General features: G+C 36.0%; 1 protein-coding gene across 1 annotated transcript; it reads right to left on the reverse strand.

The window, feature by feature from the left end:
• Nucleotides 1-737: 737 nt before the first annotated feature.
• On the reverse strand, nucleotides 738-8,805 carry LOC113310511 (endoplasmic reticulum-Golgi intermediate compartment protein 3-like). Its single transcript, XM_026559204.1, has 13 exons — nucleotides 8,522-8,805; nucleotides 8,337-8,410; nucleotides 6,797-6,880; nucleotides 6,585-6,665; nucleotides 4,743-4,823; nucleotides 4,327-4,419; nucleotides 3,245-3,427; nucleotides 2,975-3,042; nucleotides 2,781-2,829; nucleotides 2,442-2,495; nucleotides 2,268-2,357; nucleotides 1,457-1,523; nucleotides 738-1,199 (listed from the first exon to the last, which is right to left on the reverse strand). Exons 1-13 carry the CDS (start codon nucleotides 8,793-8,795, stop codon nucleotides 1,108-1,110), a joined length of 1,290 nt encoding a protein of 429 aa, XP_026414989.1. The 5' UTR covers nucleotides 8,796-8,805; the 3' UTR covers nucleotides 738-1,107.
• Between the last annotated feature and the right edge of the window lie 5,227 nt (nucleotides 8,806-14,032).

Here is a 14,032-nt window from a genome sequence, read left to right on the forward strand (position 1 = left end):
GTAAAACCGAGATCAAAGAAGAGGATTGCTTGCAAGAATCAAATTTCGCACCTACTGCGATATGTTACAAGCAGTCAGACGAGCACAAAACCGGGCATGAAACCTGATACAAGAACTAAGCGAGTCGGCAAGAGACCCATGTCGGGTAAAAATGTCAAGTGGAGACGAAGAAGTGGCTAATAGCTAGCTAGACCGCCGATGAGGAAACGAAGTGAGTGTCGACTCATCGTACCTATATAATGGGACGACTCAACAGGTGTTGCCCTACGTATAGATAACGAATCCCTGCTCGGCTGCTCCCTCACGGACGCACATATCGGTGCAAGGATAGATATATCTTCTTTCTTGTCCTTCAGGTTCATGTCTAAATCTAAATTTAACTTTAGTCCGTATTGACATCAACGGTGCTGAAATTTTGAAGAGGGATGTTTCAGAAAGTACTTGGAGGGATCAAAGTCAACATTACAAACTGAACATTAGCAGTAGGGTCAAGACAGCTTGTAGTTGTTCAATGGATCTCGAGTTCAAAAATTAACGTGTCAGGAATAGTCACCACGCTTCATGAGTTATATCAGTTAGTTTGGCTGGAATATCTGTCTTGACCGTGTTTCTAGTCATTACTGCCTGTAATCAGCCAACTCCAGTCAATTGACTCAGATCTGAATAAAATATCAATAAGTTTGGGGTTCATGCGGGCCAAAGTGAAAATTATGCATCAACTATATCTTCTCATGATCTCGTTCTAATGTGATAAAATTTTCAATAGAAACGACTGATAATACAGGTGGATGCAGATTGGAATATGCCATGATTTTATGTCCCACTGGCAAGAGTTAACAACTGATGCTGTTTTTTTTTTAACTGGCTGTGTTAGCTGTTTGATTTTTGAAGTTCACCCTTTGCTTTTGCACCAATTTACATTTAAAGACCAAGGAGGGGGTGAGTAATAAAACGAACAACAAGAGGTTACATCCTTTCTTGGTAGCTCTGGGCAAGTGAACAAATGTCCATGGGGAACAACCGCACACCTACCATCAGTATGTCATTATCATCCAATCAAACCCCACCTCCAGAAACCCAACTGGCAGTCAGTTTCCTCCCTTAACTTTACCCATACTTCCCAATTGCCATCTTGTTCTTAATTGCGCGGTGGCCATGAAACACAAAAGCATCGATAATCCCAGAAACTGTAAAAATTCCTGCAACATGCAATCCAACTAACTGTAAAAATCCCTTGGAAATTGGAACTCACCGAAAGATTGGGGGTCAAAGTGTCAAAAATATGTCACAGGTTAGAAAACATGTGCAGAATATCCTTCCGTCTTGTAAGTGGCTTATACTTTAATAAATAGCGGAACAACATTATGAATTCTACAAAACGATACAAGAAATTGTGTGCGAAACAATATGGTATTCCGTGCAAAGGAAAAAAAAAAGTACTGGCGCTTAAGTTTACCTCCAATTATAGCGCAAACATTGGTCAAAAAGTGTAATAATGAAACATTCTCTTCGCTGAAAGTCACCTGCAAAAAATGTAAACCGAGATAACATTATAACATGAATTGCAAGACAAGACATTCTACTTTTATTTCAATTTAACTCATATGGGATATTTGTGAACCGTGAACCATTAACGAAACAACATGGAAGATGAAGAGGGAATGCACAAGTATCATCAAAGAGCATAGAGAAAATGTCAATGTTTAAGATTCAAAACTTCTTTCTTGTTTTTAAAGGAACTCCTAAGCAGAGACAAATTGACTTCTTATTGACACCAGCCTGTAACTGTCAACTTAATCAACATCTTTGTATATCAGTTTCTATCCAAGAATTCCTACCCTAACAAACACACCCCTAAATCATGTACTTACCAACAAATATAAACAGGCACTCTGACTAGTATCGTCTCTATTGCCCTTGATTAATTACCAAGAAATCCATTCAAGTTTCAATCTATTTCTCTGAATATCAGAAACATTTGTAATCCAAAACATTGAAATCCGAGGATTAAGATTTACAACCACTGGATTTGATACAGGGCAACTTAAATGCAGAGGATAGAAAAAAGTCACATACCATAGCCAAGCTTATCTTTTGAACAATTTTAGATTCATCAATGCTATGAAAATCTAGGTTCTTAACATGCTAATACGAAATACGCTCAAGGTTCTTTACTTGAGCCGTTGTTCATTCAACTTGATAGTAAAACCCTCCTCATACACAAAAAGAGATATGTAGAAAGACACTCTGACATCTGGTTCACTCACCTTAATTGGAGAGAAGTCGTAAAAGAAGAAAATCCCAGGAAGAGGCTGAGGATAACCACTTGTAGGCCTAAAATGCTCAGTTACAGAAAACTGCATGTGCGGCAGGTTCGAGTTAATAACGTGCTAACATGAAAAGTTAAATCACTTGGAATCAGGCTGTAAACTGAACATAACCTGGTTTGTATTAATTTTGCGACCTCGTATGTTTGTATAGATTGTTGGTACGACCTGAAAACAAGAAGAAAAGAATCAACCACAACTCATAAATAGTGACAGAACAATTCAAAGCCAAGAAATAGGCTCGATATTTCACAGCCATGATCTCTTCACCATCAAGGTAAAGCATGAAGAGTAAATAAGGACTAGACAACAAAAAGAAAATAAAGACATTGGTAGGAACAATCATTTTAACATGTAAATCATTTCTCTTAAGGTTAAGCTTGTTTCTGTAATCAAGTAGGGAAACTCATTTACACGTCAAACCCACCAACATCTATATATATACATATATACCTTAATGAAATATTGATACACCCCAGCAGTTGGTTGTTTCCACTGTGCCCTGAAAGTTTTCACCCAAATTTGAGCAGATCAGAATATCTTTTGTTCATCATCAAGTAGTCATAATGACATAATAGACAAGAGTCACACCACTTAGGAAAAAGATGTTACATCTATACATCTATGTAATTAGCCAGTACTCATACCCGTCAAGTGGATTGAAAGCGCCTGGAAACTCTTCACCGAAAGATAAATGGTTTATTTTGTGGCTTATCTGACAAGAGAGAACCAAGCCAAGTAAATTTTTGCAGCATTAACCATATAAAAACAATGAAATTTAATTTTGTAAATCAACAGGTGAATTCAAAATCTCCGTAACTATTTTTTTTACTGCATTCTAACATAGACACAGAACTAAAAATATAGATAATGCATAATAAGGGAGAACAACTTTTGTAAATGTGATAGCTTCTCACATTATAACTTTCTGTTTGAAATGATGCGAGCAAATCGAACAGAGAAATGCCTGATTGGTGAAAGCTTTTCCCAGGGGCAAAATGGAAACTGCCAGCCACCTTATTCACTTCCAGGAATCCATGCATATTGCATCCTTCACCATCTTCCTCCTTAACTTTTTGAATATACCCCTCTCTCTTGCACTGAAAAGCACATGAACTTCAAGCTTCAGAAAAACATACAAAACTTGGTAATAAATGCAGTTATTGTTGCCGGGAAACTGGAAAGACGTTTAAACCTAACGAGACAAGACTAGTTTAACTCTCTCTATATATATTCCTATGGATGAATTATATAACCTGCGTCTTCTGAAACAGCAGAAACTTCAGTACCATCCAGACTTAGATAACAACTACGGTCTGTTGTGTCAAATGTCAATTCTCCATTTAGAGGCATGGTAGTAGGTGAGTGTAAATTGTTTATATACATGTTTTGGAGCTATTATAGGAGTTACTCTTTCCAAGTGTTTTTTACTCTCTGTACCCTAACAGATTTGGTCAGCCGACTCAGACCAATTATTATGGTTTGCAATTGATACCGTAATTTTTATTCTAACATTCCATTATAAGTAAAAACGACACAATCAACACCTGACATGCATGCATAAGCAACTATGCACCTACGCCAGTGTTCTTCTCTTTTGACTAAGTTTCTCCCATATTCTTGATTAGTTGGGTGCATATACCTGTTGGGAGATGAAGTAACTTAAAGTTGTCTAAACAGATAATCAGGATCCAATTCCAAGACCTCTACAAGAAGAGGGTGCAGCTCAATTTCTACCAACTGATTTCAAAACCTTTTGGTGGAGATGGAGGGGACCTAGACATATAGAATGTGATTCACGGTATTAAATGTTGATGGTTATGCACAAAAGTCCAACCACTAAAATAGAAGCTTCTGTGAATATTGCACATATTTAGACCTATTTCCTTCCACTTTTTTCTAAATGAAATCTTACACATGTACATATACCATGGTCAGTGAAAAAGATGCATTAGAGATATAAAGGAGAACAAGGTGACAGTAATAGCTTATATTATACCTGATCAATCAAATCAGGGTTGGTCATTGCCCATCCTTTCTTTTGATATGCTTCACGAACCTCTTCGCATGAGTTACAGCAGTCGGTATCTGACTGCAATTGAAACCATTTACATACAAGTATAAAGTATTAATTGGCATATATTATATATTTCCACTCTGGACGATTATTTAAGTAAAAAAAAAAAAGGAAAACCAGGAGAACCATGTTGAGAATAATTAAATATACCATATTTTACCATTGATTAAAAATTTAGTTCAAAATACAAGTATCTTAGAGAAACTGTATAACAAAGAGCTAATATGTTTTGTAGCTACCAATCAAAGTAAATAATACTACATTTAGAGCAAAATTTTGTTTTCTTCCAAAAGTAAATGGTCACGGGTGATTGTGTCAGTCGATAAGTTAGAAAGTACCGCTTCTGCTCCAAAGCAAGAGCCACAGTAAGTTTCATTGTGATCAAGCCTTCCTCCATGCCTTTGTAAAGGCTTTTCAATCTGAAGACAAAAGGATGATTAGAGATAGATACCAGAAGACAATAATATATTCTTGCGCCCATTTTAGAATTTATATCAATAAACTAGAAGAGCTTCATGATTTAAGAACCAACTGAAAGCATATGCATCAACTAGGCCTCAAAATATAGCAAATCAATCACGATTCACAATCTCGTCCGGCTCAAATATTTCAGTGTTAAATTCTTAATTTCACAGCAATGTGCATAAAAACTTTTAGCCTTGGTAACTTGTGTAGTGTTTTCATTGAACATGAAACACCAACGTCCAAACTATAACGAAGGAAAATTCTATTCACTAATTCTAGCAATATTTTCAGTATATTCCGGATTATCTAGCACTGTCTGAATAGGGAACTTAAAATACCAAGACATTCATACAAACACTCGAAAAGGTACAGTTCACAACTTGATTCAGTTGAAAGAATGACATAACACATTGTGTGGTTTGTTTGCATGAGAATTTTTTCTTAAAAGGAAAACTTAGATGCTGCAATTCTGCGCGGAAAAAATTATCTAAGCTAATGAAAAGTGTCTCCATCAATGTACTTTTGAGCAATCCTGCAACAATTTGATCCAGGTCAAGGAGTTGCGAGTTAATCGAACCTATTGAAAGTTCAGTTTGTGTAACATTTACAAAATACTAAGAATTCTCATATTCCAATTTCACCATAGAGTAAAAACGTTAAGTGCGCGGAAAAAATTATCTAAGCTAATGACAAGTGTCTCCATCAATGTACTTTTGAGCAATCCTGCAACAATTTGATCCAGGCCACAGAGTTGCGAGTTAATCGAACCTACTGACGGTTCAGTTTGTGTAACATTTACAAAATACTAAGAATTCTCAAATTCCAATTTCACCATAGAGTAAAAACGTTAGAGGCCATCACCATGCAACGGTGCCAAAGAAAATTATAAATCGCATGATTTTAACTTTTGGGTAGAGCTGCTAGGTAAACTCCATGTTTTCAGCACTCTGTTCCAAAAGACACTCATATAGACGTATACTATCCCCCAGCAAAAGCATCATCTAATGCAGCAACAAATACACCTATATTTACCAGTCATGACAGTAACCTCTCATTATCAACAATTACAGGACATGCGGAACAGATGACTCATCCCAGTATACGATCATATAGTCTTAACACCACTGTGTGCCCATCTTCTGAACATGAGTTGACCCAGTCCGCTGTTCTAAGGCATCATAAATTCCCGCTTATTAAGTAGGCAACTGTGAGTAGGAAATCCTAAATAAAGTGTTGCCATAACCACATTAGAGCAAACAAATGTTAGTTATGCTCAAGGACCATATCTGAAATCATGTAGTATTAAGGATACACATGTTTTCTCTCTAGTAACAGAGACCACACAACATATTGCAGTGTGCACATTTTGATGCGCATAGCTGTCTTTGGAATGCTCATATACACTCCGTGATAAAGGTTCACAGCTTCATTCAGATCCATCACCGTAAACAAACAAACAAGTACTTCATTTAACTTTTCAGCCTTATACTATCAGGGGGAACATTTTTTATGGAAGACCTTAAAGCTTCAAATCAACTAAACAAAAATTCATTAAACACAAATTCAAGTATGCAAACTAAGAACTTCAGCTCTGTTACCATAGAAAACAATTATGCAAGGCCATCATGTCCATAATGTCTTGGGACATGGATATTAAAAAAAAATTATAGAGAATATATATTATAAATTTACAAGTACACATAAGTGAAACAGACCTTGGGTGCACCAATTCCATCTGATTTTGATTCAATCACATTACCAAGATGATCAATCCTTTTCTTTATTATATCATGTCTCTGCAAAGAATACACAAAATGGGCCATTAATAGACGATATCTGCGTTCTTTTTGCCACAAACAATGACAATCCAATGAAACATTAGGCTGGAGAGGAAAACTACAAAAAGCAGCCAAAGAAGAAAACATACTATGTCGTAGTGCTGCTCTCCACTGATATCCATGGCGTCAACGCTAAGAAGAGAACATGCAAGCGACGGAAAAGTCACATCAAACTACAGAAGCCGGAGGCAACCTTTTAGTAAATGAAAGAAACATAATACACAGAGCTTTCTGAAAATGCTACATAAAAGAAACAATCTACATAAAAATATATTCAAAGGATGATGGGTAGAAGAAGCAGCCCTTTACGGAGTTTTTGCAAACTAAGGGAGCTAAACATAAGGCCAAGCCAATGCAAGAATAACGGGTGCTAGTCCTTGGTCTATCTTTAGTTATTCGCAACGAAAAGCTTTGATTCATTGATGGAAAAAAAAATAAGGGAAAAGAACACGAGACATCAGATATAACTCAACTAAACCTCGACCCACCAACAAGTCTTCAGTTCAAATGCTTTCGGAAACTTCGTCATTAGCTTCAATTAGGTCCTTTTTAGGATCTTCTTAACTAATTGTAGCTCCGTTGGCTTTCATTTTTGTTAATTATTTTCAAACTCTTTAGCAGTTGATTTGATTTCACTACAAAACTATCTGAGCAATTCTCTTCAAAAATGAAAATAATGTTGTTTTTTTCAGTCCAGATGGTCTAAAAAATGACAAACGTTCTTTCTTATTCTAACCCCCTGCATGTTCTAGTAAGCAACAATTCTGCAAGGGTACCTAATAGCAATAAGATCTAAAGTAATTGGTGAAATAACCCCCAGCAATTGAGAAATGTATGATGATTAAGAAGTTGAGAGATTCTGCTTGCATCTGAACGAAGCATATGATGAATTTGGTTCCTCTACACTTCAGTATCTTGACTGTACGGACCTCAGTTACATGGCCCCAATGATGAAAGGGCTGCAACAACAAATTTCCTTCCTCCAAACTACAGATTCTTGAATTTGGTTGCTAATTTGCTATTAACACAGCACTCCTTCCTTCTATCACTAAAAGGTCACCGTTATTACTACCCAACTTACGAATAATACACCCATCTCCACACTCCACTTCCATTTTGTTATCAAGGCCATATAGTAATCCCAACCTTGATGTTAACTACCACTTACTCTAAATTATTACAGCAAGGAACAATTGTGCTTATCAGGTAATGTGAATCTCAATGTCAATAACGACTTCACCAAAAGGTCTAACTAGCAAGGAGAGGCATTACGCTGGTACATCACGATATTGCTTAAAAGGTAAGCCACAATCGTCTAACACTCCTCATCACGACTGCAACTTTTGAAAATATCCTGACAACAGTGTTTCCTAACAGATGCAATCAAACCGTAATAGCTAACAACCAATCTCTCTATAATCCAAAATTAATAAGAAATTTCACCGAACTGTATAGGAGAGGGGTGACAAAAATATAATTGGATTGTTAAAACTGGGAGCTTCTTGATTCATTTCTAGCGATTTGGAATTTTTTTTTCAAATAAAACATATAGAATAGATAAATTATTAAGGAAAAAAAAATAATCAAATGGGCGGGATAGAAAGAGAGAGATTAAGCACAGAAACTAACGTTAATTCGTAGAGTTTCTCCTCTCGAAGTATCTACAACAAGTCTAGTCTCGGTGACGGCATTAAGATACAATTCTGCAAAAACAATCCAGGAAAACCAAAGTATTGTAAGGATCCGTCTATGCAAATCGATAATAAGATCCAATTTTGAGAGAGAGAGAGAGAGAGAGAGAGAGAGAGACTTACTAAGCTCCGAAAAGAAGAGAAAGAACATAGCAACGGAAGAGAAGAGGGTAATGAGACCTCCCGAGAGAGTTCTGTTGTAGAAATCCTCGTTGATCTTCGGATACGCATCTAAATTCTTTAACTTGTTAAGGATATCCATCTCTGTCTCTGTCTTCTGAGCAAGACGAATGGAGGACCTGACCAAATCTAGGTTTTCTTCAATTCTCCATTGCTTTTCTCTCTCTTTTCTTTTTTTCCTTTTAGTATGAACGATATTACACCAACGGCGCTCCATACGTCGTTATATTACGACCCACCCGCTTTTAAGCAGTTCTATTTGGGGGGTAAATTTTTTTATCCCAATGACTTGTGGGAGTTTTTTTTTTTTTTTATTTACAAAATAATCAAAACCCTAATACAAAGGCAGTGACTAAATGCAACCCATGTTTGAGTTAAATGCAACCGATATACCATTTTCAAAATTTTAATACACTTTATTCTAAAAGTGACTAAATGCAACCCAAGAAAGTCAAAGTCAGATCCAACTCATGATCTAAAAAACTAACTTTTCCTATTACGGTAACTTTATATTTAGGGTTTTTTTCTTCATTTTTTTCTTCTTCTCTAAATTAATTGGTATTCAATTATTTTATTTTTTTTGCTAGGTCAAAATGGTTATTGAAACAAAAAAATGGTATTCAAACCCTAGTCATAATACTGAATTTGTTTCAGGGGAACTTAGGAGAAGAGGAAGAGTATAAGAAACGGTAAGAGGGTTCTTATTGATAGCAACAACAACCATATTACATAGCATAGTATGTTTTATATATAAGTAGAAAGAGAACCCTAGATATTATATTGGACCTCACATCCATGGGCCACAAGCCCTACAACACTTCCCCTTGTGCGGTTCAATAACAAAACTTCATACATAGTGCTTCACATATAGTGCTTTGAATGTAGTTCTTCAAATGTCGTTCTCTCCTTGATGACTTGTGCCGAAATCAATTGCCTAACTAAAACTTTGATAAGGAAAAACTCAGTGGGATAAAAATCTTGATACAACTCTTCACATGTAGTACTTAACATGTTGGTCTCATAATTTACATGTAGTTCATCACATGCAATACGATCTTCAAAGATTGTCGAGTCTAAGCTAATTGTCTCGTTAAAACTTCGCCAGGATAACCCAGAGGGACAAAACCTGAACTAAATAAAAAGAACACAATATTAAGTAAACTTATAACATAGTTGGACTCGAATATGTTGCCTCATTAAAAACCTTGACAAGGAAAATCCAATGGGATAAAATCTTGATGAAGGGAAAAGAATACAACGCGACAGATGCAAGTAAAGGTGATCCGTTGCTGATGATCACTTTGCTCCGTTGAAGTTGACTAGTTGCTTCACAACTCTTAAGGAAGAAAATCCTCATGGGAAAGACAATAGCCTTAGCTGGGAAATTACATTTCCGGTGTTTATTGTTGTCTCATTAAAAACCTTGCCGAGTAACAAAACCTTGTGGGAAAAAGCAACATCGGTGAAGGAAAATAGTTCAACACACCATTAGATGCTCCCCCTGATATCAGACAATTTTCATTAGTCTATTGTAATCAAAGGGAGTTTATCACACATTACTTCGGTGACTTGGATGTTTATAAGACCCTGTTGTTGATTCTGGAAGTTACGTTTCTTAACAAAATATCTCCATTCATTTCTTTGATTCAGATATTTTCAGTAATATCAACGCGATCTTTATGTCTTCAACGTTCAACATACTTGATGTGTTTAGTGTTGTCTCGCTAAAAACCTTGTCGAGTAAAAAAACCCTTTGGGAAAAACTATTCTCGATCGAAGGGAAAAAGAGTACAACACAGCTTCAATTTCGAAGTAAATTATGTCGACATCATATCCTTAGATCCTCCCCCTGATGTCGGCATCTCCCCCTGATTACTTTCAGATTTTTTCCAGACAGTTCCTTTAGTCATGTACTTTTCTAAACTGAATATCGGTAATAACATAGAAAATAATCTACCATATCTCTCTCTGATTACTTTCGTTGGAGAATAGATTATTGTTCCTTCATAATCAACAACTTTTGGATTGTACTTTCATTAGCATTCCTTTTAATGTCTTTGTAGGGATAAAACAAATTTATGTCAATGGTTACTTTTATGTACATGATTACGTTCCCTATACCATTCCCATGACGTTGCGTTGGCGCGGAGCTATATCTAGCTAACAAGTTCCCTGAGGATGTAAAATTTAATCGAGTACATTATTATACTAAGTACAACAATGCGTCTATTGTACTTATTTATGGGAATTTCATCTCCCAACACATCTTCGTCATATTCCTTTGGACGAAACGGTTACTTACTTACATTTGAACCTCGACTAATCATGGGAGTGCTATCAGGATGCATGTCTTTGTTAAATTGCCTGACAACTTTAGACATATGCAAACTGGTGGAATAATATACCACAAGCTCAGTATTCGATCGAGCTTTCCCTAGATTTTTCATCTCAAATTCAGATTTTAAATAGCTTTTAAGGTCTCTTATTACATCAAGAGTACACATCATGTCTATACCATCGACATTAATAGCTACAATTCCAAATCAGGAACTTTCTTATGAATACGCAAGGAAAAATAACTTGCTTGTCTATCCCCTCCAAATCAAATAGCCACTTAGACGGGCATACCATATCCGCCTGATTGCTTGAATCTATAAGTGAGCGTTCTATCTAACTGTAAACTCACTCTGTGGTTTAGAGTCATTTGATTTGGGAAACAAAACTCTATCAAGTACTTTTGTAAATATATTTTATCTCTTGATTCTTTCAGAGATACGTAACAGCCACATACATATGCTGCATTTCAAGTCCTTTTGAAATTACCATGCTAACTGTGTAGCGGAACTCTATAACGTTCATTACAAGAGAACAATTTCAGGGCTTTGTGAGAAACCTCGCGCCACAAGGAGAGTCTTTGTACTTGAAGACTAATTTCTTCTCATTATGTTTTATGAAAAATTAATTATGTATGTCCAATAGGCTTTACACTTGGTTGGTTAGCAGTTTCACACCAAATACCCGTGTATTTGCCAAAGAACTAAGTTCTACCTGGATTGTGTAGGCCAAATATGCTATTTATTTGAAATTAATCAAAATAAAGCATGGTTCGATCTCATTGTGCTCTACTTCTAGATCAACTATTTATGGATTATATCATCACTTTGCACGCATGATCAATCCATTGACTCATGTGCATTCTCATAATCCGTCAGGATTTCATTGTTCTCTAGAATCATTTAAAACTTCGGAGCGTCCTCCAGTATTGATTCATGGACATAGTCAGAGACAATCAAATGAGATGATTTCATTAATGATACAAATTAGTTTGTGCCTTACTCATCTACTTCCTTTCTAGGTGAGCATTGATCGAACTTGGTGGTCTCTCCATCTTCCTTTATGGAGCCACGGACGGAACTACACTTCCACCAAGTGTAGTTGCAACACCTTAGTTTATGGTGTACCCCATACTGAGGATTTCTAACCTTGCAGGAATATTTGCAGCCGGTATGTGTGATCTTGTCATGTTGCCGATATCAATGCACTTTCTGGCATCGATTATTCTTTGTCACTTCACATTTACATTTGTGGAGTACAACAATCAATATGAGACACAGTGGGAACACACCACGACAATTCCTGTCGTTCCCTTAGAAAATACGTTTTCTTATCTCCCCCTAACGACGGGAAGACCGTCTCATTAAAATGAAAACCCGCAAATCTAGCGGTAAGAGATCTCCTACCAAAGGTTTTAAAAATGCGGATAATTGTTGGGAACTCATTTCCAACATAACTACTTAACAGTTTTGAAGACCCATCATAGTACGATGTGGGATTGTAATGTCACATGTATAGTGCAACCAAAAATGCGTAAGAACACAAATGTCAGGCTTAAATCCAGTTTCCAACTGGTATGAAAAAAAATGTTGACTAATATTGGGATCTAAAAAATATTTAAGTAAAGATGGCGCGTAATATTGCATATCCGCAAAGCAATAAAGGTAGGTTAGTACGCATAACCTATTCCTTAGACATCATCTGTAACATTTGATGGTAGTCTGTGCGAGACCAATGGGTATAAGGTGCTTTACATTGATCCTATTAAACATGCAATATTCATCAAATCTTTTTGATGTACACTCGCTAGTATTTACAATGGGTGGTGAGCCCTTACATGTATTATAAGTGCTAGTAGTTTTCCATATGCAAAATTTCTTGGGAACTATAACTAGTTCAAAATGTCAAAACATTCACCAGACCCATAAGTCACTTTAGAGGTCCGCATTCTGCATGAATATTTTTCTAAATTTCACCTCGTTTTCTTTGTAATATAGGTTGTTTACCATTTGCATATTCGGACGGTCTCAATCCTTTTTACAATAGACTTTGTAAAAATGAGTGATGTGCTTCCTTACATAAAAGCATAATGGGAAGGGGGTTGTGCATCTAGTTCTTTAGAGAACACTTATTGAGAGATATCCGTGATTTCGCATTCTGTCAATCTTTTTCCCGTTTTAGTCACTCAAATAAAGTGATGTTTGTATGAGTTATTTCAAAATAATCATCATGACAAAACCAAAGTTGTTGTATGGTTATTCCCAAAGCATGTATGAGTCTATTCCCAACATTTCATCGTCGGAGTCAATATGGATTCAATAATCCAAATACTATAGTGATTTACATTTCACTAGATTGACTCATTAGTTTCTCTAAAATATATTTCCTTCCAAATATATTAGAGACTATAAAAGATGCAATCAATTACATTCTCATCATTGTGAGGTTCCACATGATATCCAATGTGTGATTATCTGTCGGTACATGTAGAGATTTTATGACTTTTAATCTTTGTTCCATCTTGGAAACAAAGTTTTGAGCAATGTTTAGCTTAATGATCTAATCATCGTAGTCAAATTATAAAGAATTAGTTAAAAAACTAGTGTATATTCCTTAAATTAGTGGGAGAAAAACCACAATCAGTTAGACATTGAGTCTTAAGAGATTTAATAAGTGGTGTGGCCTTATTATGTAACAGAAGTCGGATTCACCTCAATTAATTTAGAGTGAATATATGTTACGTTTCATCCAGAGATATCTCAAGTGCTTTAGAGAATATATGTCTCGTGGAAATGATGTACTTTGCATTCCATAAGCGCAGACATATAATCTAGTTCAATTGAATAAGATAGTTAATTGGCCAGACAAAGTTCTTGTTGCCATTAAAGTTGATGTGAAAATTGGTTGTTACTATGATACACACATTACATTGTATATACCAGTACCTATGACCGGATGCATTTCCAACTCTTTCATTTATGATGGGAGCTACAATTACATGTTAGCTAATCCCATGCTCGGTTGATACTTGTGTATTGGTGTTATTACTACCGAAGAAAAAAGTAAATCTTTGTCTCATGATACATATGTCCCTTTTCACATGCTTTATTTGAGTCGATA

Source organism: Papaver somniferum, chromosome 9 (genome assembly GCF_003573695.1).
Source record: "Papaver somniferum cultivar HN1 chromosome 9, ASM357369v1, whole genome shotgun sequence".
Taxonomy (NCBI): Eukaryota; Viridiplantae; Streptophyta; class Magnoliopsida; order Ranunculales; family Papaveraceae; genus Papaver; species Papaver somniferum.